Source organism: Puma concolor, chromosome B3 (genome assembly GCF_028749965.1).
Source record: "Puma concolor isolate L17-30 chromosome B3, mPumCon1.1.hap2, whole genome shotgun sequence".
NCBI lineage: Eukaryota > Metazoa > Chordata > Mammalia > Carnivora > Felidae > Puma > Puma concolor.
Window position 1 is genome coordinate 93,948,896 of NC_141672.1, and position 23,557 is coordinate 93,972,452.

General features: G+C 37.3%; 1 protein-coding gene across 11 annotated transcripts in view; it reads right to left on the bottom strand.

The window, feature by feature from the left end:
- Positions 1-1,583: 1,583 nt before the first annotated feature.
- CEP152 (centrosomal protein 152) overlaps positions 1,584-23,557 on the bottom strand; it is a 92,107-nt gene continuing 70,133 nt past the window's right edge. For 7 of the 11 annotated variants that reach the window (XM_086710634.1, XM_086710638.1, XM_086710636.1 and 4 more), the window contains 7 exons: positions 21,694-21,835; positions 17,138-17,305; positions 13,649-13,745; positions 12,222-12,325; positions 9,410-9,566; positions 9,057-9,160; positions 1,584-2,937 (listed from right to left, as the gene is read on the bottom strand). In XM_086710634.1, coding sequence (XP_086566760.1) covers positions 1,901-2,937; positions 9,057-9,160; positions 9,410-9,566; positions 12,222-12,325; positions 13,649-13,745; positions 17,138-17,305; positions 21,694-21,835 — 1,809 coding nt within the window. In that variant the 3' untranslated portion in view covers positions 1,584-1,900. The remainder of the gene's footprint in view (positions 2,938-9,056; positions 9,161-9,409; positions 9,567-12,221; positions 12,326-13,648; positions 13,746-17,137; positions 17,306-21,693; positions 21,836-23,557) is intronic. The other 4 variants (XM_025919635.2, XM_086710635.1, XM_025919636.2 and 1 more) reach the window with 3 other exon arrangements.

Consider the following 23,557-nt stretch of genomic DNA (forward strand, 5'->3'; position numbering starts at 1 on the left):
TGGGACCTCATTAAGATAAAAAGCTTCCACACAGTGAAGGAAACAATCAACAAAACTAAAAGGCAACTGACAGAAAGGGAGAAGTTATTTGCAAATTACACACTGGATAAAGGGTTAGTATCCAAAACCTATAAATAACTTATCAAAATCAACACCCAAAAAACAAATAATCCTGTGAAGAAATAGGCAAAAGACATGAATAGACACTTTTCCAAAGAAGACATCCAGATGGCTAACAGACACATGAAAAGATGCTCAACGTCACTCATCATCAGAAAAATACAAATCAAAACCACGAGATACCACCTTACACCTCAGAATGGCTAAAATTAACAACTCAGGCAAAAATAGATGCTGGTGAGGATGCAGAGAAAGGGGAACCCTTTTGCAGTGTTGGGAATGCAAACTGGTGCAGCCACTCTGGAAACAGTAGGGAGGTTCTTCAAAAAATTAATAATAGAATTACCCTATGACCCAGCAATTGCACTACTAGGTATTTTTCCAAAGGATACAAAAACGCTGATTCAAAGGCACACATGCACCCCAATGATTATAGCAGCACTATCAACAAGAGACAAATTATGGAAACAGCCCAAATGTCCATCGACTGACAAATGAATAAAGAAGATGTAGTGTGTATATACATATACACACACATACAATGGGATACTATTCAATGATCAATAAGAATGAAATCTTGCCATTTGCAACATGGATGGAACAAGAGTGTATTATACTAAGCGAAATAAGTCAGAGCAAAGAAAAATATATGATTTCACTCATATGTAGAATTTAAGAAACACAACAGATAAACACAGGGAAAAGGAAGGAAAAATAAGATAAAAACAGAGAGGAAGGCAAACCATAAGAGAGTCTTAAATACAGAGAACAAACTGAGGGTTGTTGGAGGGGGGGTGGATGGGGGGATGGGCTAAATGGGTGATGGTCATTGAGAAGGGCGCTTGTTGGGATGAGCACTGGGTGTTGTATGTAAATGATGAATCACTGGGTTCTACTCCTGAAACCAATACCACACTGTACATTAACTAACTTGAATTTAAATAAATTTAAAAAAAATTACAACTTTCTGCCCACAGCATTAATAAGTTAGCCAATTCTGTACTATAAATGAACATAAAAATCTAAAACTTTGAAATTTTATGCTAGAAGACGATGTTTATTTTGATTTTTAAAATGTAATATTTCAGATGAAAGAAAGGCTGTAAAACCATAAAAGACAAAGACAGTCTCTGGCTGTCACAGGGATTTGAAGTAATGCAAATGTCAGCTAAAAAAAAATTCAGATTAATATTTTAAATAATGAAATCAGGACACAATTATATTTTGTGGCAATTCTTGAAATACTTCTTTTCCACTAACTGCAAGCAAGGATCAAAATTTGGAGTAGCTATTTCCACTCAAAAGCATGTTGAGTAGATCTACAGCTCCATTAAATGTGGCTCATTACAAACATTAAATTTGGTTGGCCATACATACATATCATCCAGATTCATATCTTATTCTGGGTGAATTTCAAACATGCCAATATAACGTTTCTATAATTACAAAAGAATCCGTGACAATTCTATAGACCATATGCAAGTTTATTTAAATAATGTAACATTGCACAGAAAGCTAATTTGTAAGTATAAAAATAGATGGTTTGGCAACCACATATAAAGCACCACAAAGAAGCAGATTACACATACATCATCAGGCCTTTGGAAGATTGAGGCACCATTAATATCTCAAGTAATTTTATAAGAATACTTTGCTCATATGATAGATGTTATTAAAACATCTCAAAATAGATAGAGCCCACAATTTTTCCAGTACGAAGTCTTCCCTTCCAGTTTTCTTGTCAATATATCAATGATTCTTCTTAAATACTGTACAACAGTTAGTCCAAATTGACAAAGGGGCTATCAAAACCACTATCTTGTTGGCTAGACAGAGGAGCAATCAATTTTCTCAAAGGCTGCCGACACACTGATGAAGGTGCTGTACTGCTCAGTTTTTGGAAATCTGACTTTACTAGATCAGCCTTATGATGAGGGGTGTGTTTCAGAGTCATATTGATCTCTGGCTGGGAACACAGGGTTTCTTCTGACAGGTCTGAAGTGTGACCACTCTGACGTTTCACTGGTTGACAAATCATACCATTTTTCTCTGTATCTGAAAGACAACTGGCTGCTGACGAGTGTTGGAAATTAACAGATTCAGCTGGTATATCCAGAGTTTCTTGTGGTCTACCATGTAAAAATGACACTTCGTGACTGTCGCAGGGCAAAGTGGCACTGTTGGAACGCCAGCCCACGGAGTCATCAAAGTCCCCTCCATCCTTTACTGGAGTTTCCCAAACACCCAAACGTTGACTTTTCTCAGATGCAGCATTTTCACTTTCCATTAGTGGATTGCACTTGTATACTTTTAAACCGAGTCTTTCATTAGGACCTCGAAAAGTTGTATGTGTGGATCCAGATTCGGAAAGACTAGGGGTGTACCTAGGTGATGATTTACTTCCGAAGGATCCAAGAAAGGGGTATGTAGCTGAATGCTGAAGTGATTCAGAGCCAGTATCACTGCGGTCTTTCTTCTTGTGCAAAACAAAGCCTTTTTCACCTTCATATGGAACAAACTCAGGAGAAACATCATTTGGTAAAATGTCTAGATGTTTGTAAGTGTTTTCCCCAAACTGAGAGTCTGATTGTGACTCTTTGGAACCCATGTGCTTTACATCGCCATGCTCTGCATCCGCTAACCGCCGTCGTAGGTTACAAGCAGCCCTTCTCTTAGGAACTTGGTCACATGTACTCCTGGGAATACTTTGTATACTGTTTGATTTGCTTTCAGTATGATGCCCTGTATTCTGATTCACATCACTTCCTTTTGATTTTTCAACTCCCGTCATCATCTCCGAAGTCAGAGGTACTACTACTACATACGAGGGAACAAAATTAGGCGAAAACAAAATTAGGATAAAGTTAACATTGAAAGGGGAGGAAAAAATTATGTTTTCATGTATTTCCAAAGAATGTATGTATTTTCATCAAAGAAAATACATCAATGCTGGACATTTAAAAATATTGTTTTACAAATCTGCATTGAATAAAGTTAGGTAGTTGTTATTGAAATCTGACATTATTGTTGTGCATCTGATCTATTATTTCCTGCAACAGATATTCTAGCATTTCAGGAGCCAACTGCAAGTTTCCAATTCTGTTCTGATGAAGACATTTTGCTAGAAGAAACCCCAACACTCAACAACTACATAAGCATACCACACCCCTGCCCCCCACCACGTCCCCCACCCCGCCTTCCCCCCAGCACACACACACTAGCTAAGACACTAAATCTGACCAGAGGCAAAGCAGCCACAGAGCATAAAATCAGAGGCATATCTCAGAAAAGTGTATCTTGGTCCCTACAGCATGGAAAGGGTTTGCTTCCACTGGGGACATTCACACAATTGCCCCAAATCATTAATACCCAAGGTTCACATCACCATTCTCGAATTTACACAATCTTTGTGTTTTGAAGAATGACTACCAATATCAGACTTGTGAATTTTTGAACAATCTCTGCTTCAAGCTTTCCAGAAGTTCAAAAACCCCATTTCCCCACAGATAGGTTCAAAATCTCCCAGTGTGACTGGAAATTTATCAATTTTTTCACCCATTTCCATCAGCTTTTGCTTTATATATTCTAAAGCTATTTTATCATGAGCAGAAAGAACCCATTTGTAGGTTCTTGGGAGTCTTCTTTACCATTATCAACTGTCACTTTAATCCCTCTCAATGTGAACTATAATGTGCTTAATATTGTATTTAACTCCATAATTTATCTACTATCAACATATCACTGCTTGGCAAATTAGTCTCCATTCCTTCATTTTGAATTTTTGATGTTGTTCTCATAGAGAGAACATATGTCTGGATTTTTAAAAAATGAAAATTATGGTCTTTTAATAAGTGAGTTTAAACTACTCACCTTTAGGGTGATTACTGATGTTTTACGCTACAGTAAGTTTCTATTTACCAAAGCTTTCTAGTTGTATTTTGCCTCTTTCGTGATTTTGTTAGATTGAAAACCTTTTATTCTGAGTTTTTCTCCTACTACCTTGAAAGGTATATATTCTATTTCTCTATTGGTTAGCCTTAAATTTTAATACACATACTTAAACTTGTATTTTTCTAGCAATGGCTGGCGTTAACAGTAACTATATCTTTTCCTTAAAAATAGTAAACTTCTTAGCATATTATACAATATGCTCTTACATCCTTTTGAGAATACTATCTCACATTCTCTCAGACGCTTTAGTTTGTTCTGTTAATTCTGTCTCCAAAGGCATAAGTTCTGTTGGGTTTTTTGCCTTGTCTTCTTTTGAGTTAGGTGTCTTATCATGGTGCTGGCTTTCTATAGATATTTGGTGATTCTTTGTTGAATGCTTATCTTTAAAAAAAAATTTTTTTTAATGTTTATTTATTTTTGAGAGAGAGAGAGAGCGAGCGAGCATGCACAGGGGAGGGGCAGAGAGAGAGAGACACACACAGAATCTGAAGCAGGCTCCAGGCTCTGAGCTCCGAGCTGTCAGCACAGAGCCCAATGCAGGGCTCGAACCCGCAAACTGTGAGATCATGACCTGAGCCAAAGTCGGGTGCTCAACCAACTGAGCCACCCAGGCTCCCGTGAATGCTTGCTTATCTTTTAGATGTTCTGAGTATGGCATGTTTGTTTAAAATAGTTGAGAGTGTAATAGAAGGAAGAAGCTGCAGGGTAGAAAAACCTAATAGCTTGGTACTTGGGGCATGTGGACTGTAAGTTCCTCCTTAGTATAACTAGCCATCTAGAGCCTTGCCCTGTTCTGAGACTCTGTTCCTGCTGCCCTTACTCTAGCCCAATACTGGGGCTGGAAAAGGGAAAGGAGAAGGATGATAAAGAGGGTGACCTCACCTGGTTACTATTACTCTAGAACACCAACTCATTACCTCACTGGGATCCCCGAGGCATACTACTTCTCCTGCAACATACTGCCTTCGTATGTGACACAGTTTTGCTATTGGTCCTGCCTGTAGCTCTCCTCTTCTGGCAGTTTTGAATTGAGGTTTCCATCTTCAGGCTTATACGGATTTCTTTCTTTCAGGGATTTCTCAGACCTTCTGGTCCATCGATTATTTAACTTTTTATTTTTTAATTATTTATGTATTTTTAAAAATGGAAGTACAGTTGCCATGCGGTGTTATGTTAGTCTCAGGCATATAGCATAGTGATTCAACACTTCTATGAACATGCACTGCTCACTGCGGTAAGTGTGATTACAATCTATCACCGTACAAAGTTATTATAATAGTCTCGACTACATTCCTTATCCTGTACTTTATATCCCTGTGACTTGCTTATTTTATAACTGGAAGCTTGTACCTCTTAATCTCCTACACCAGTTTCACCCATCCCCCACCTCTTCCCCTCCAGCAAACATCAGTTTGTTCTTTGTATTTGTGAGACTGTTACTGTTTGTATACGTGTTTGTTTTGCTTTTTAGAATCCACATATAAGTGAAATCATGTATTACTTGTCTTCCTGTCTGACTTATTTCACTTACAATACTCTTTAGATCCATTCATGTTGTCACAAATGGGAAGATTTCATTTTTTTATGGGTGACTATCATTTCTGTGTATGTTTGTGTGTGCGTATCAAGTCTTCTCTGTCCATTCATCTAGATGGACACGTAAGTTGCTTCCATATCTTGGCTATTATAAATAATACTGCGATAAACATAGGGGTGCATATATCTTTTCAAATTGGCATTTTTGTATTTTGGGGGGTAAAAACCCAGTTGTGCAATTACTAGATTGTAAGGTAGTTCTATTTTTAATTTTTTGAAGAACCTCTATACTGTTTTCCACAGTGGCTGCACCAATTTGCATTACCACCAACAGTGCAAGAGGGTTTCTTTTTCTCTACATCCTCACCAACGCTTGTTGTTTCTTGTGTTTTTGGTTTTAGTCGTTCTGACAGGTATAAGGTGATATCTCATTGTAGTTTTTTTTTTTTTAAATGTTTATTTATTTAGTTTAAGATGGTGGGGGGAGCATGAGTTGGGGAGGGGCAGAGAAAGATGGAGAGAGAATCCCAAGCAGGCCCCATGCTGCCAGAGGACAGCCCAACGTGGGACTCAATGTCATGAACCATGAGATCATGACTGGAGCCAAAACCGACTGAGCCACCCAAGCAACCTATCATTGTAGTCTTGATTTGTGTTTCCCTGATGATGAGTGATGTCAAGCATCTTTTCATGTGTCCCTTGGCCATCTATACATCTTCTTTGGAGAAATGTCTGTTCATGTCTTCTGCCTATTTTTTAATTGGATTATTTGCAGTATGGGTGTTGAGTTGTACAAGTTCTTTATATTTATTTGGATATCCCCTTACCAGATGTATCATTTGCAAATATCCTCTACCATTCAGGAGGTTGCCTTTTTGTTTTGTTAATTGTTTCCTTTGCTGTGCAGAAACTTATTTGTTCCAATGTAGTCCCAATAACTTATTTTTGCTTTTGTTTTACTTGGCTGAGAAGACATCCAGAAAAAAGTTGCTAGGGCCAATCTCCATGAGGTTATTGTTTATGTTTTCCTTTGGGAGTTTTATGATTTGAGGTCTTACTTTTTTTTATTTAGGTCTTTAATACGTTTTATTTTTGTATTAAGAAAATGTTTAAGAAAGTGATACGGTTTCATTCTTTTGCATGTAGCTATGCAGTTTTCCCATCATTAAGGAGACTGTCTTGGGGCATCTGGTTGGCTCAGTCAGTTAAGCATCTAACTCTGGATTTCAGCACAGGTCATGATCTCACAATTCGTGAGATCAAGCCTCATGTAGGATACTGTGCCGACAGCGTGGAGCTTGCTTGGGATTCTCTCTCCCTCTCTCTGCCCTTTTCCCACCCTCTCTCTCTCTTTCAAAATAAACATTTACAGAAAAAAGAGAGACAGTCTTTTCCTCATTGCATATTCTTGCCTCCTTTGTCATAGATTAACTGACCATATAACCATGACTTTATTTCTGTACTCTCTATCCTGTTCCATTGGTCTATGTATCTGTTTCTGTGCCTGTACACACTGTTTGATTACTAAAACTTTGTGGTATAGCTTGAAGTCTGGAATTGTGATACATCCAGCTTTGCTCTTCTTTCTCAAGATTGCTTCTGCTATTCAGGGTCTTTAGTAGTTCCATACAAATTTGAGGATTATTTGTCCTAATTCTGGGAAAAATGACACCTTGTTTGGGATTGCACTGAATCGCTAGACTGCTTTGAGTAGTATGGGCATTTTAGCAATATTAATTTTTCCAATCCATGAGCATGATATATCCTCCCATTCCTTTATGTTATTTCCAATTTCTTTCATCCATATCTTAAAGTCTCCAGAGTACAGGTCTTTTACCTCCTTCATTAAATTTATTCCTAGGTATTTCATTCTATTTGATGCAATTATATTTGTATCATTATATTTTCATTCTATTTGATGCAATTTTTTCCTAGGTATTTCATTCTATTTGATGCAATGGGATTATTTTCTTAATTTCTATTTCTGATACTTTATTAGTCTATACAGACACAACAGATTTCTGTAATTTTATATCCTGCAACATTACTGAATTCATTTATTAATTCTGGTTGTTTTTTGGTGGTGTCTTTAGGGTCTTCTATGTATTGTATCATGTCACCTGCAAAAAGTGACAGTTTTGCTTCTTCCCTACCAATTTGGATGCTTTTTGTTTCTTTTTCTTGTCTGACTGCTGTGGCTAGGACTTCCAGTACTATGTTGAATAAAGTGGTGAGAGTAAACATCTTTGTCTTGTTACTGATCTTAGGGAAAAAGCTTTCACTTTTTCCCCACTGAGTATGACGTCAGCTGTGGGTTTGTCATGTTGGTCTATATTATGTTGAGGTGTAATCTGTCTTAACCCACTTTGTTGAGAATTATCATCATAAACAGATGCTGAATTTTATCAAATATTTTTTCTGCATCTATTGAGATGATCGTATGGTTTGTCATCTTCATTTTTTAAATGTGGTGTATCATGTAGATTGATTTGTGGATAATGAACCATCCTTGCGTGCCCAGAGTAAATCCCACTTGATCATAGTGAATGACCTTTTTCATGTGCTGTTGAGATTAGTTTGCTAATACTTTGTCAAGGATTTTTACATCTATATTCATCAGAGATACTGGCCCGTAGTTTTCTATTTTTTATAGTATCTTTTTCTGGGTTGGTATCAAGGTAATGCTGGCCTTATAGAAATGAATTTGGAAGTTTTCCTTCCTCTTGTATTTTTCGGAATAGTTTGAGGACAGGGATTAATCCTTCTTTAAATGTTCGGTAGCATTCACTTGTGAATCGATCTAGTTGTGGACTTGTGTTTGTTGGAAGTTTTATACTTACTCATTCAATTTTGTTACTAGTAATTGGTCTAATCAGATTTTCTATTTCTTCCTAATTCAGTCTTATAAGATTGTATGTTTCTAGAAATTTATCCCTTTGTTCTAAGTTGTCCAATTTGTTGGCATATAATTTTTCATAGTAGTCTTTTATATTCCTCCGTATTTCTGTGGTGTCAGTTGCTACTTCTCTTTCATTTCTAGTTTTGAGTCCTATCTTTTTTCTTGATGAGTCTGGCTAAAGGTTTATCAATTTTATGTTTTTAACAGACCAGCTCTTGGTTTTGTTGATCTCTCCTTTTTTTTTTTAGTCTCTCATTTATTTCTGTTCTGATGTTTATCATTTTCTCCCTTCTACTAACTTTTTAAAAATAGTTTCTAGCATTTCTAGGAATGGACGTAACAATAGAAAGCTGATGGATATGTTCAGTCTGTCTACTTGAGCTGGAAATTCTATACTCTTTTTTGAAAGTTTCCAGTTTAAGTAAAACACAGCTACAACTTCATAAATTAACTCGCTCCTTACATTCCTTACTCTTTTTCATACTAAAAATATTAAACATCTAAGAGGCAAGGGAGAAAAAAACCCTTCAAGTGACTCATTTTGACATACCTGACTGTGTAGTTTTGCTCTGGGATTTATTAGAAATAGGCGTTTCCAGCAATTTTGCCATTGTAGCAAGTTTGCTAGCAGCATTCATAATCTTTTTCTCAGCCCTGTGGGGAATTCCAAAATATTAAATTAATAATAGTTTAAAGGAAAAAATGAGTTTCCTTAGCCCCAGGATTTCTGTTTTCCTATTAGTTCTGCCAATATTTAGGGTAGTACAGACATAAGCCTCTCTTAACCCCTAATGGCTGATCATGTAGAAATAGTTAATTTTGTGGTTAAGGAAAATGTTTAGAAAATGACAACATGATGTCTTGGTAGGCTCAGGACACGCTATTTGTTTAGACTGAACTTACCCTTCCTGTTTTCCATTATCCTGCAAAATCTGTTGGAGGCAAGTCAAGTAATACTTGCGCATCTTCCGGGCAGTTTCTTGACGTTCTCGCAATACCTCTGCTTTTACCATTTCCGCAGCTCTTTCTTTACTCTCTTGAATATAACGAAGCATATCACCTAGAGGGGAGGTGGGGTAGGGAGTTGGTGTGAGACAGGAATCCCCACAAAAATGCAAGTTTACTATCAGTTTTTCACAAATAGGGGAGGCAAACTTCAGATCAGTTTTCTGGGAGATGAAGTGACTAGAGGTATAAACATACTTTTCCACAATCATTAAAATGGAATGTTTCAGATCACTATTTTGGGAGACTCAGAGGAGAAATAATCTACAAGTCCTTTTAGAATGAAGATAGCCACATATGGTAAGGAAATAGCATATTCCCTAGGAAAACTTTGTCATATTCTAAAACACTAAGGCAAGAAAATAAATATTAGATACAGAAACTTAAGCATTTCAATTATGTATAACGTGTCTGATTAAGAGAGGAAAAATAAATACACAAAAAGGGTGAGGAATAAAGGAAGGAAGAACCAGACACAGAAGGACAGAAGGAGGCAATATGAACCAGAGAGACTCAGATTCCTATCACTTATGCTCTGAAAAATCCATTTTTCAATATTATTCAATTCTTTAGGCAGCAGTTAAAAGTATCTAAGTAAATATAATGCTACAATCCGTGAGAGATATGTATAAAATGCCAGGGAGAAGGATGAGACTTATATCACCTTCTGGAATTTACATTTAAAAATAATTCACTGCTTTCAAGTTTTCTTTTTAATATTGGATTGAGACTACCATTACTTAAGGTTAACATTTTTTTTTTTTTAATTAAATCTAGGGCTACATCCTACCTCTAGAATATATCACCATTCCTATTATATTAAAGATTCAATTCATAGAGGAATTTCCCTCAATATCAGTAAGCTCTTCCTGAAGATTAGACGCTCTATGCAAAAAATACTAACTGGAAGGCTCTTTCTCATTATTTGAAGTGGGACAAATTAAAATGGAATACATGTCAACACAAAACCTCCAACCAATGTCTAAAATATTAAACAAATACATATACATACAAGTTAGCACATGAGTATGAAAAAAAAACACTTAAAATTTCACTTCCCAACTGATACAATTGTTAATAAAAAGTTGCTTTGTTTGTATTTGTAGTAATATGGCCTCTGTTGGCACTGGCAACAACTGAGAAGCAAATTCTCTTTATTGACACTAAGTGGGCTTTTCCAAACATCCAAACATGATGCTGATGATCTACCAATTACATCTGGAACTTAAGACCTTTCCCATTCATTCTGTTAAAAATAAATGCAATTTGGGGGCATCTGGGTGGCTCAGTCAGTTGAGCATCCGACTTTGGCTCAGGTCATGATCTCACAGTTTGTGGGTTTGAGCCCCGCATCGGGCTCTGTGCTGACAGCTCAGAGCCTGGAGCCTACTTTGGAGTCTGTGTCTCCTGCTCTCTCTGCCCCTCTCCCACTCGTGCTCTGTCTCTCAAAAATGAATAAACATTAAAAAACATTTTTAAAAAATAAACGCAATTTTAAGAGGTAAACATACAGTTCTCCTGTATCAACACTGGTTACTGTTCTGGGACATACATGGAATCTATGCAATATTGTTTGTAATTAAAAACCAGGAGATGTTCTACCGAGAAAACATAAACGAGAGAAATGCTCTGCCAGGTATGCTGCATCACCTCTTACTGCAAAGGACTTGATGAACAAATTTATATGTATTATTTAATCCACTATAAAAATAATGACAAACAACAGAACAATGCGTAACTAGTATGGTCTTTACAAAGACAAATATAATATGATCTCACTCATACGTGGAATTTGAGAAACTCAACAGATGAACATAGGGGAAGGGAAGAAAAAATAAGATAAAAACAGAGAGGGAGGCCAAACATTGAGACTCTTAAATACAGAGAACAAACTGAAGGTTGCTGGAGGGGGGAGTAGATGGGGTGGGGGTGGGTTAAATGGGTGATGGGCATTAAGGAAGGCACTTTTTGGGATGAGCACTGGGTGTCTGTTTTAAGAGATGAATCACTGGGTTCTACTCCTGAAGCCAAGACTACACTATATGTTAACTAGCTTGAATATAAATTAAAATAATAATAACACTGGCATTGAACAATATAAAATTAAAAAAAAAAGTTTACAGTAGAAAGTAATACTTGCTAATTTAAAACTCACATGACATTTTGTTTTAGTTATTTAAGTTTTAAGATTATGAAATTTTTAGGGGCGCCTGGGTGGCGCAGTCGGTTAAGCGTCCGACTTCAGCCAGGTCACGATCTCGCGGTCCGTGAGTTTGAGCCCCGCGTCGGGCTCTGGGCTGATGGCTCAGAGCCTGGAGCCTGTTTCCGATTCTGTGTCTCCCTCTCTCTCAGCCCCTCCCCCGTTCATGCTCTGTCTCTCTCTGTCCCAAAAAAATAAATAAACGTTAAAAAAAAAAAAAAAAAAAAGATTATGAAATTTTTAGTTTGACATTAGTGCCCAAAAAAGGAACAGGATAATTAATAATAATTAATGATGTAAAATAACTCTACCCTCATGTCACTTCCAAAAGATATTGGGCAAAATTACCCATTGCTGCATAATTTAGAAAAGGAGTCACTAATCTCTTCTAAAAGCAGGTAAGATCTCAGAACAAAATAATTTGGAAAATTCCCCCAAATTACTAGTACTAGTGAGTAAAAAAATGGTTCAGACAACCTTAAAATCCTGCGACTCCCCTTAGGAACTTACGCTTAATTTTTTTTACAGCTTTAATGTACTGTCCGCGAAGTTCCTCCAAGGCCTTCCCACTGCACAGCAGGCAAGCATTTTCAATGGCCCCTTCTGACAATGACCTAAAAATGAACCAAATATTGCAAACAGAGATTTTAAGTAAAAATATCTATATATTCCAAGAACATCCAATTGAGATGTGCTAAAAAAATCATATATGAGGCCTTTATTATATAGTTATTTAAAATAAAAGAAAAACGGAAACAAATGTTATGGTTACTTAAATAAATCATGATAAATCCACATGATGAAAATATATGCAGCAACTGAAAAGCATATTATGGGAGGATATTTTATGACATATGGAAATGTTTATCTTAGGACATTCGGTTAATAAAAGGTTACAAAACAGCTTCCACAATAATCTCTCTTTTTAAAACATGCACACATGTGTACAAGGGGTTTAAATGATATAAAACAAGAGGCTGACAGAGGGTATCTGCTGAGAATAGGGTTTTGGAAGATTTTCTTTTTTTATACTTCTTGCTATATAACAATGACAAGTTTTATATTCTTGGTATGATATTAATATAATTTATATAAAAAATTAAACATACTTAGAAATAAACAATGTCTTCAAAATAGTATAAGTCTGGGGCACCTGGGTGGCTCAGTCAGTTAAGCCTCCGACTTCAGCTCAGGTCATCATCTCACGGTTCATGAGTTCGGGCCCCACATCAGGCTCTGTGCTGACAGCTCAGAGCCTGGAGCCTGCTTCGGATTCTGTGCCTCCCTCTCTCTCTCTCTGCCTCTTCCCCGCTCATTCTCTCTCTCTCTCTCTCTCTCAAAAGTAAATCTTTTTTAAAAAGTAATAATAGGGGCGCCTGGGTGGCGCAGTCGGTTAAGCGTCGACTTCAGCCAGGTCACGATCTCGCGGTCCGTGAGTTCGAGCCCCGCGTCGGGCTCTGGGCTGATGGCTCAGAGCCTGGAGCCTGTTTCCGATTCTGTGTCTCCCTCTCTCTCTGCCCCTCCCCCGTTCATGCTCTGTCTCTCTCTGTCCCAAAAATAAATAAACGTTGAAAAAAAAAATTTTTTTTAAAGTAATAAAATAAATGAAATAAAAATGGGACTGTATTATAATATTGTTCTATAACCTGTTTTTTAAATTTAATAATATATTTTGGATATCTTTTTAAATAAATCATTCTTGAGGCATCTGGGTGGCTCAGTCGGTTGAGCATCCTCCGACTTTGGCTCAGGTCATGATCTCGCGGTTTGTGAGTTCGAGCCCCGCGTTGGGCTCTGTGCTGACAGCTCAGAGCCTGGGGCCTGCTTCGGATTCTGTGTCTCCCTGCCTCTCTGCCCCTTCCCTGCTCATGCTGTCTCCCAAAAACAAATAAATGTTAAAAAAAAAAAAAAGTTTTTTTTTAATGGTAAAAGTCTACCTTGGTGGTGTTCTGCAAAGTGCTCTCAGTTCTTCCAATTTACTCTTCATGTCATTGTTTTCTTCTATTAGTTCTTCAACAACTTTATTATTCTCTTCTAAAAAGGAAAGTTAATAGTGGTCAATTAACCTTTTTTTCTTCAGTCTTCCTTTCCCTTAAGTTCCCAGAGCAAATGTTTGTAGAGAAGATTTTGGGAATTCCAGCTGCTCCCCACATCACTCATTCCCTGATGAATCCTAATGTCACCACTCCCTGTTCTGGCTCCTCAGTGCTTGAAATCTGGATTCCACCCTCATCTTGCCTGGGTCACACACTGCCCTGAAATAGGTTTCCAACCGTTTCAGATGCATCTGTTTTGTTTCCCAGCTACACTGAAGCCCCCTAGAAACATATCAGGTCTTGTAATTTCACAATCCTTATGCTCCTATACATGAGCATTGAACAAGCACTTCTAAACAAAATAAAAAGAAAGTTGAGCTTAAGTAGGTGCCACTTTCACAATTAATGTAAGATTTTCAATTCTTTAAACTTTTAAAAAGAGGATGAGAGGAAACCGATGGAGTCCACATGGAACGGAGAACAAAACATAAATTTCTGAGTGAGAGAGACATGGGTTTAAATCCTACCTCTGCTCCTTACCAGTTAAATGAGCTTAGGCAAATTACTTAAATTTTCTGAACCTGAGTTTTTTTCATACGGAAAATGGAGATAGTATTACCTACTTTGAAGATAATAGAAATAAAATAAGTGCATCTTATATAAAGCCTGGCAATACCAATGTCTAATAGATATGAACACGGCACACCATGTTTCCTGCCATGCTCCTCTCAACACACCCTGTCAATTGAGTAATAAAGTGCTCTATTTCTCCTAGCGATTGACATAACTTGTATGTTTTTAAATCACTTCCTCTTACTCCACCACTTTTCAATAAATGCTACCAACACCATGGAAAGTGGAATTTAAGAAACTGAAAAGATGCAACCATAGTAGCAAAAACATTATCAACTAATAGATTTACATTAAGACAAACACTGAAATCAAACTATCAAGTGACTTAAATTTTGACCCCCAACCCCTTTTATTAGTCCATTGTTTTGAGCTAAGTACCAACTTCTTGGATTATTTCTAAGTCTATAAATTATAGAAGATAGCCTCAAAAAGCACTCTGTGGAATAACTAAGATCACAACATACAGTGCTAAACATTATTTATGAATAATAATCTTATCCAGCTGCCTTTGTCATTTTACTAGGTAAAACAAATATTCTTAACTTTCATCAAATTTCAGTTAAGGAGAGCTCCTTAACTCTCCTGGCTTCTACCAAAGACCTAAGCCATCACCATAGGAATTACAGTTGTTAAAATTTTTATCTCAAAATTCTTAAAATCCATTCTTGCCTTAAAGGTAATTATTATCTATCTCTAACAGACTTGGTAAGCAGTAGGCGGAAGCAAAGCGGATGGCTTCTCTTAGTCAACAGTATTCACAGAGCGTGCTATGTTGCCAGGTACTGTGCTAAGTGCTGGGTCAGGACTTGATCCTTGTCACCATCAAGGCTACCCTCCAAAGGACAATACAGACAACAATTAATTACCAGGATGATGTGATAAATGTTAGAAAAATCATAGATGCTGTGGGTAATGTCTAACAGAAAAAAGCTAACTAGTTAAGTCTGGGGTGGTGAGGAAAGCCTCCCTGAGGAAACAGTGTACTGGGGAGAGAGGAGTAGGAGTTAGCCCGGCAATGTGATCAGGATGGAAAGACAGATGTTTTGGTAAAGGGAGATGAAAACAGATGAGAGAGAAAAGAGATAATGACAGAATAAGGAGGCTGGGGCAAGATGAGACTAAGGGGCTGGCAGATGCTGAATCATAAAAGGCTTCTTAAACAATGTTAAATAAAATGTTTGTACTTCCTACTGAGGACCAGATGAGCCATGGAAGGACTTCAAACAAAAGAGCTGCATGATTCAATCTATTTTTTTAAAAGGTCACTCTTGGGGCCCCTGGGTGGCTCAGGAGGTTAAGTGTCCTACTTCAGCTCAGGTCATGACCTCACAGTTCGTGGGTTCAAGCCCCGCATCAGGCTCTGTGCTGACAGCTCGGAGCCTGGAGCCTGCTTCGGATTCTGTGTTCTCCTCTCTCTCTCTCTGCCCCTCCTCTGCTCACGCTCTGTCTCTCGCTCTCTCAAAAATAAATAAACTTTAAAAAAAAAAAAAAGGATACTATTGCTGTCTAATGGGGAATGGATTAGAGGAAGCAGAGCCAGAAAGTGACTGCCATCCAGGTGAACAATAGAGTTGAAATGTAGAAATAAAGTGAACCTATCCACCTGGTCTTTTCTGGATGACACAATTATTTGGGACCCCTGCATTCAATCCTTCATTCATGTAAACATTTATTATCATCTGACATGTAATGGGCATCCTGACTACAATGATGAAGATACAACATATTTCTTATCCTCAGGGAACATACAGGTTGGAAAAGGGTATCAGGCAAGTAACCAAAACAATTAAATACTGAATGGAAATAGACGAGGAGCTAAGTGCTATGGGGCCACACAGAAGTGGCCCACCTCACCCAGACCAGAAAAAATCAAGAAGGGCTCTGCAGATAAGGCATCCTCCCAGTTGAATCCTAGAGGATGAGGAAGAGTTAGGCCAAAATGAGAGTGAAAGGGTAAAGTGTAGGAAAGAGTGACAACATTGTATGTGGGGTCCAGCAGTAAAATTCCTGACCAGCAGGGCAATCTGAATATTTCGCATGTACAGAGTATAGAGCACAGGAATATAAGTGACTAGCACAAGGTGAGAAGGAACAACCTCAGAAGCCCAGTAGCCTCCCTTCTTCAGAAGGGCAAGAGAAGATGGCAGACAATTGTCCTTTTGGACAACTTCCCTGACAACACTGTGAAGGATGCCCACATGTCTCTGTGCACGACTTTCCCCTCTGTCTAGAATGACGTCCTCTTTGGCAAACGTCTTCATCTTTCAAGGCTTAATCAGCCTTCCTTAACTCTAATAGGAGGAAGAGTTAATTAACATCCTTTCTCCCAAGTTTACATAAACATACCACCAGGAGCACTCAGTGCTGCAATTACTTATTAATCTGCTTTTAGTTCTCTTCACTTGATGATAAGCTTCTTGAAGGAAGGAAAGAGTCTTATACATCTATATCAGAACTGGAGTTCTGTCTGATGCATTCACTGCTGTGTCCCTAGTACCTAGAACAATGCCTGACGCATATTGGGCATTCAGTATCTATTCAGCCCAAAAAGGAAGAAAGGAATGTGACCTTTTAATCAGAGCTCCAATTTTCCTCTTTGTAGTTCAGTAATAACAATTTGGTTAGTAAAAATAAGGTCCAAATTAGTTTACCTTAATCCTCAGAGAATCGGTGCCTACGTTAACTAAAACGTCACATTTGAATATTTCAAGGATCAGTGAGATTTATGCCAGTAGTAGTGCTACTTTGAATGCTAACCTCCAATTTTTTCCACTACAGCTTTGTGCTTCCTTTCTAAATGCTGAAGATGCCTACAGCATTTCTCCAGTTTTCTTTTCAGATCTTGACATTCCTGCTTTGCCTTTTCAAGTTCTTGGAAGCAGTGTCCACAGCATGAATCCTTAATTTCAAGGATCTTTTTCTTATCTGTAAAAATTAAATGATAGCAAACTTTTATATCAATTTGGACTAAGAACTAAAAAAGAAAGGAAGGGAGGAAGGAAGGGAGGAAGGAAGGAAGGAAGGAAGGAAGGAAGGAAGGAAGGAAGGAAGGAAGGAGGGGAGGAAGGAAACCAGGTGACGGGACTGAAGGTGACAGTGTAACTGAAAAGAACATGATGCTTAAGAGAGAGAGACCTGGGTTTAAATCTTATTTACTGGCAGTGTACCTCTGAGTATATTATATAACCTGAGACTTAGTTTTTTATTATGTAAAATTAAATCATACCATCTGTTTTAAAAATTGCTATGAAACATAATGCTCAACTCTTAGTATTGAATACCATTTCCCATGACAAGGAACCAAGGATCTTCAAGGATCCAGTAACTCCAGTACTCGGACAAGGTATATACAAGACGAATGCCAGAAAGAAATTCCTGAAAAACACAGGCATGTCACAAGAACATAGAAGCCAGTTTGAAAGGGCTCCACTAGCTGAATATGGGACAATTTGAATTTTTTTTTTAATGTTTATTTATTTTTGACAGAGAGAGAGAGACAGAGTGTGAGTGGGGGAGGGGCAGAGAGAGAGGGAGACGCAGAATCCGAAGCAGGCTCCAGGCTCTGAGCTGTCAGCACAGAGCCCGACGCGGGGCTCGAATTCACAGACCGCGAGATCATGAACTGAGCCGAAGTCTGACACTCAATCGACTGAGCCACCCAGGTGCCCCTGAATATGGGACAATTTGAACACTAAGTATACTAATGAATTATAAAATACTTTCAAAAAAATAGGAATTCATGAGTCATACCAATAATTCCATAATGGAATGGATGGATAGATGGTTAAGTAGGTTAAGCTGGTAAGTAAGGAGGTAGGTAGGTGGATTGATGGGCAGACTGGTAAGTGAACAAAAAGACAAATAAATAACTATATAAGCTAGCAGGAGGATGCACAATTATTACATGCCAAGTTCCAACTTGGTTAAAGTAGAGGGAAGTCTAGAGCTAGAAAACTCATAATTTTGCAACTACCACAGTAAAGACTGGATCAGACAGCATCATCAATGATTGCTAAACATAAGGCAAAGTTTTAATGAAAAGGACATTTTCATGGTCTTAGACGTGTATCCACACAGATTGCTTATTAGTTATTGGGGTGGGGGAACCCAGTAACTATACAGTGAAGAAACTATACACTTTGACCAGGTGCTCAAAAGAACTTCACCAATAAAAGACAAATGGACACTGGGCACCTCCACATGTGATAATACATCACCTATGCAGTGCATCAGCCAAGGAAACACAACCTGAACCTAATTATGAAGAGACATCAGAAAAACTCAAAATGAGGAAAGTTCCAAAAAACCGAGGGGTGGGGTGGAGCACTGGGGAAAGGGAGAGTAAGTCTTTCAAAAACGTCAATGTCAGAAAAGCCAAAAAGAGGCTGTGGAAATATTCTAGACTAAAAGACACTAAAAAGACATGACATGGAGGGATAATACCTGACCCTGGATAGATTTTTGTACTGTAGAGAGAAAAATAATGAAAGCCACTACTGGGTCAGTCAACAAAATTAGTGGGTCAGTTGACAAAATTAGACAAAATCCGAACAGGTTGACACAATATTTTCATTGAATGTTAAATTTACTACATGTTTTGAAAATACACAATTATTTAGGGGTAAAAGAGCACAATATATAGAACATCTTCAAATGGTTCAGGAAAAAAAATGAAATGTTCACACACACACACACACACACACACACACACACAGAAGAGCACAAAATAGTGTCAAACATTATCAACATATGTATCTAGGTAAAGGGTATGTGAGTGCTATTTGCAACTATTTTTACATTGTGACTTTTCTGTAAATTTAAAATTGTCTTCAAATGAAAAAAAGATGTAAAACTGTCAGGAGGACAGGGCACCCAGGTGGCTCAGTTGGTTAAGTGTCCGACTCTTGATTTCGGCTCAGGTCATGATCTCACGGTTCATGAGCTCGAGCCCTGCATCAGGTTGCACACTGACAGTGCAGAGCCTGCTTACGATCCTCTCTCTCCCCCTCTCTCTGCCCCTCCTGCACTCACATGTGCGCGCATACTCTCTCTTGCTCTCTCCAAGTAAGTTTGTTTTTTTTTTTTTTTTTTTTTTTTCCTCCAAGTAAGTTTTTAAAAAAATAAAAATAAAACTGCCAGGATGTATACGTTTATAAAAATTGTGTGGCACAGTACCTGGCACAGGTCAGCATGTAGTAAATAACAGCTATTGCTATTAGTAATACAAAGAATTCTTAAAATTAAATAACACACAAAAATGATACAAAAAATAGATTACTATTACCGCAATTGATATAATTAAGTAGGAACACAAACACAAACTGACACAGGGTCAAATGTTGATGTAAAATCATTGGTCCAACAAAATTATTCTTAGCTCTTTTCTGACTTAGTTTCATTTAAATGGTGCCATTTATGTCCATGAGCATCAAAGAATTCATAAAGCATCACATTGGTGCCATACAAGGCATTTATATTTTTAATTTAAGATACTGTTGTAAAACTGGAAACCAGACAAACGACCATTGACAACAGAATAAATTGTAGTATGTTCACAGAATGGAATACTACACAGCAATATAAATAAACTAGAGCTACATGCATTAACACAGACAAATCTCAGAAGCTTGATATTAAGTGGAAAAAAAGCAAGTTACAAAAACTACAATAAATAGTAAACCATTTTTATAATGTTAAAAGACAAAACAACAACTTTTTCAGGATACTTACCTTTGGTCACAACATAAAGAAAAGCAAGAGAATAGTTTTTAAAAATCAAAATATTTGTTACCTTGGATTGTAAGGAAGTTACAGGGATGGGATTGTGGTCAAACAGACAGGGGTCTTCAATGGTACTGGTGATATTCTAGCTCTTAAGCCAAATGGGTGGGTTCCTGGTTGCTAGGCTTCATAACTTGCATGCACATCACATATTTTCTTTGCATGTATAAAGTATTTCATAATATTGAACTTACTTAAAAAAAATGATAAGATATTAGGAGGCTATGACCAAACAGTTAACAATGGTGGTAGTCCTCTCTAATGAATTTGTTAATGTGTTTGTTTTTAGGGAACAAAGACTAAAGAAAGAAAAATCTTTTGTAGTCTGATTGTCTTAAGTAAAAATTAATTTCTTTCACACTGATAGGACTTCCCAAAGCCAAATAATATCTAAAACTTGTTTCTACCCATTTTATAAAATGTTTAAGAATTCTCTGGTTTTTCTAAATATAACAACAGACACACAATCACACTGAAAAGAAACAAAATACAAATTACAAATTAAGGATGTATTCCCATACACCTAATTAACAATGAGATGTTCTCAACCACCTAGAACCTAGAAAGGAAAAAGGGTCTATGGACGATGAGGAAAATAACAGTCAACTGACTTCTTAGGAAAGGCAGAAATCCTCTACAATTCTGGTAACATTACCTACTAAATTAAAAACTGTGGAAACTAAGTTCATTGACCCAGTACATATGAATTGTTCTGGTAATTCTTAGTTCTTTTCCAGGTTGCAATGGAGACAGCAGGTAAGAAACAGAAAGAGTGGGTGTGTGTAGGTGGAAGGAAGGAGCAAGCTACAAGATCTCATTATCTTAAAAAGGAATGGAGCGAATAAAGGGTATGTCAGTTCCTGGCTCAAAATTCTCAGTGATGAGGCAATGTAAGCTCAATCAGTATTCCTTAGTGAGCTCTGAATAGGTCAGGGGGGTACAGTACAATAATTCATTCTCATAATAAACTCTAAGTCATCATGGAAACGTTAAACTCTTAATCTACCAAACATTCAAGGAACACAAACTATGTGCCATTCACTCTGCCATGTATTGGAGAGGAAGAGATAAAACACTACTCCTACACTCAAGAAATTCACAAATAAATCAGAAAACACCTCCTCAGAAAGATTTCCATTAAAAAATGGTTGAAATAAGCTTCAATAATTTGAACGAAAAGGTCTCAGTTATTTGCCAATTCTTTAACGTGAAACCCATGATTTCTCAATAAAGCCAGAGAATAAAAACATGACTATTCTATTAAAATCCTCATTATTCTCCTTATAATAAGAACTACTTAGGAACGGAGGGAAGACCATGAAAAGATAGAATTAAAAGGGTCTAAAGTGGCCTTGTTTCCCAAATGCAAAATTAAATCTAGGGAGAAGACACAGATTAGGTAGGAGTAGTATCACCCACTTGCTCACTCAAAAAAGCTATACACATCTTTGATTTCCTTGTATTCTTAAAGTAACCCTCTGGAACTGTGATTACGAATGTTACGGAGACCAGTAGGAATAAAATCCCATTACCAGCTTCTGCTTCTGTTTCTTGCAAGGCCAAGGACTGAGCGCAGTGTCCAAAAGCAGGTGCAGGAAGGATTGCCAGGACTCCAGGGTCTCCTCTGCCAGTGACCTCTGTGTCAGGATCCTTAGAGGTCCTGGCCAAATTTTTCTGAAAGAGATGATCTTCCTAGTTAATGCCATGTAAAAATCTTCAAGCAATTCTCTATTTAGAATGCTAATATTAAAAATATAAAAAGGTAACACTGCCTGAAAAAAACTCTTACCTAAACTATCACCAGTACTTTTCTTAGGGTGTTACATGAATATTGTCATTACTATGAACTAGTCTGCTGTGGCCATAATTTTCAAATTAGACCATTATCTGACAGAGGACTGGTGGGCTGACTAGGAGACAGATAGGAGATATAGTTTTTGTACGCATATATGTGAGTTTAAGATATTTTAATAGTTTATGTGATCAAATCACAGGACATACTAAATCCTAAAGGAACAGAGCAGGTGATCTTGAGTAAGCTACCTTGTCTAATTACCTAAAATACACCATACATGCTTGACCCTTCAAGCCTTGATTCTGATCAGAAGAAACTTATTTAACTGACTGTTAGGAAACCTACCTACGATATATGACAGAAGCAGAGGTGAGTAGTTACAGAGAAAATGTGAACACCAAGAGGCAATGACGCTGAGGCCAGAAGGAGTAATAAAAGTTGAACCCTAAGGTAGACAGTGTTTCCAGTTTCTGCTCATAACTGGAGAAAAGCCAAGATGACAGAAAACGCAGGAACACCAACCTTCTGGTCTTAATTCTAACTTGACTTTGATGGTAAGAAAAGACAGAACACACATCCTTAAACTTGTATGAAAATTCTGTTCCAATTGGTATTTCTCTTTTCTCTTTTCCATTATGACCTGTTATATTAATGTATCCCGATAAGGCATTCATTTTCTTGGAAATACATTTTTAATTCATTGTATCCTCTCCATTTTAAGAAACTTTTGATCATCTTAGTTATTTTAATGAGGATTTGTTTTATATTTATTGATCATTTTTTCCCATTTTAATTTGTATAAGCAGTTCTAAAAATGACAAATTTTACCAATTACAATTCACAGTTCTTCATATTTATGGCACCCATATTGCAAACTTATCACCATTGCCTAAAATCATCGCTCTACCTCAAGGTCCTGAGCTGAGTTAGCTCTCAAACAGCAGAAGATCAAGAATTCTTTGGTGACTAATGCCAGAGTAGGCATTTCAAAGCCTACTATTCCCTTTCCCCAGGAATAGAATCTGAACCCACCCAACAAAGGCTGCAAAAGTCTAAGTTCTTAGCCAAATTATGTGACTCTGTCCCTACATGTGAACTACATTAAGTCATATAGATGACCTTGACACTGCTTGCACAATCATAAGCCCTCTACAGAGACCCCAGGATTGATTATATACTAATAGAAGAAAGCTGTCATATTTTCCTGATTTTTTACAGCAGAGATGATCTTTTCAGGAAAGCAAACTTGAAAGCATATAACATGATTTCCCCACCACTGTTCATGCTTAAAACCTGCTGTAGGTAGTTCTGATCTTAATTATTTTTTCCAAAAACTTTCAGTAAAGTAGTATAAGCATTATTCATGGGAAGTGATCTTGCCCAGTTATTTTTACATTGAAAGCAACTCTTAACTAGTAACATCTTTGTGAAATCATGAATAACAGTATCTACTTGGGGGACTGGGGTGGAGTAGACTAATCATTTGGGTAAGCTATGGCTGTAAAATTCTGTACTATCTCAAATCTAGGATGTGGAAAGGCTTGGCTTCTTTTTCAGACAAGCAACTATAGTATATGAGGTACACAGGTAACAGACTAGTT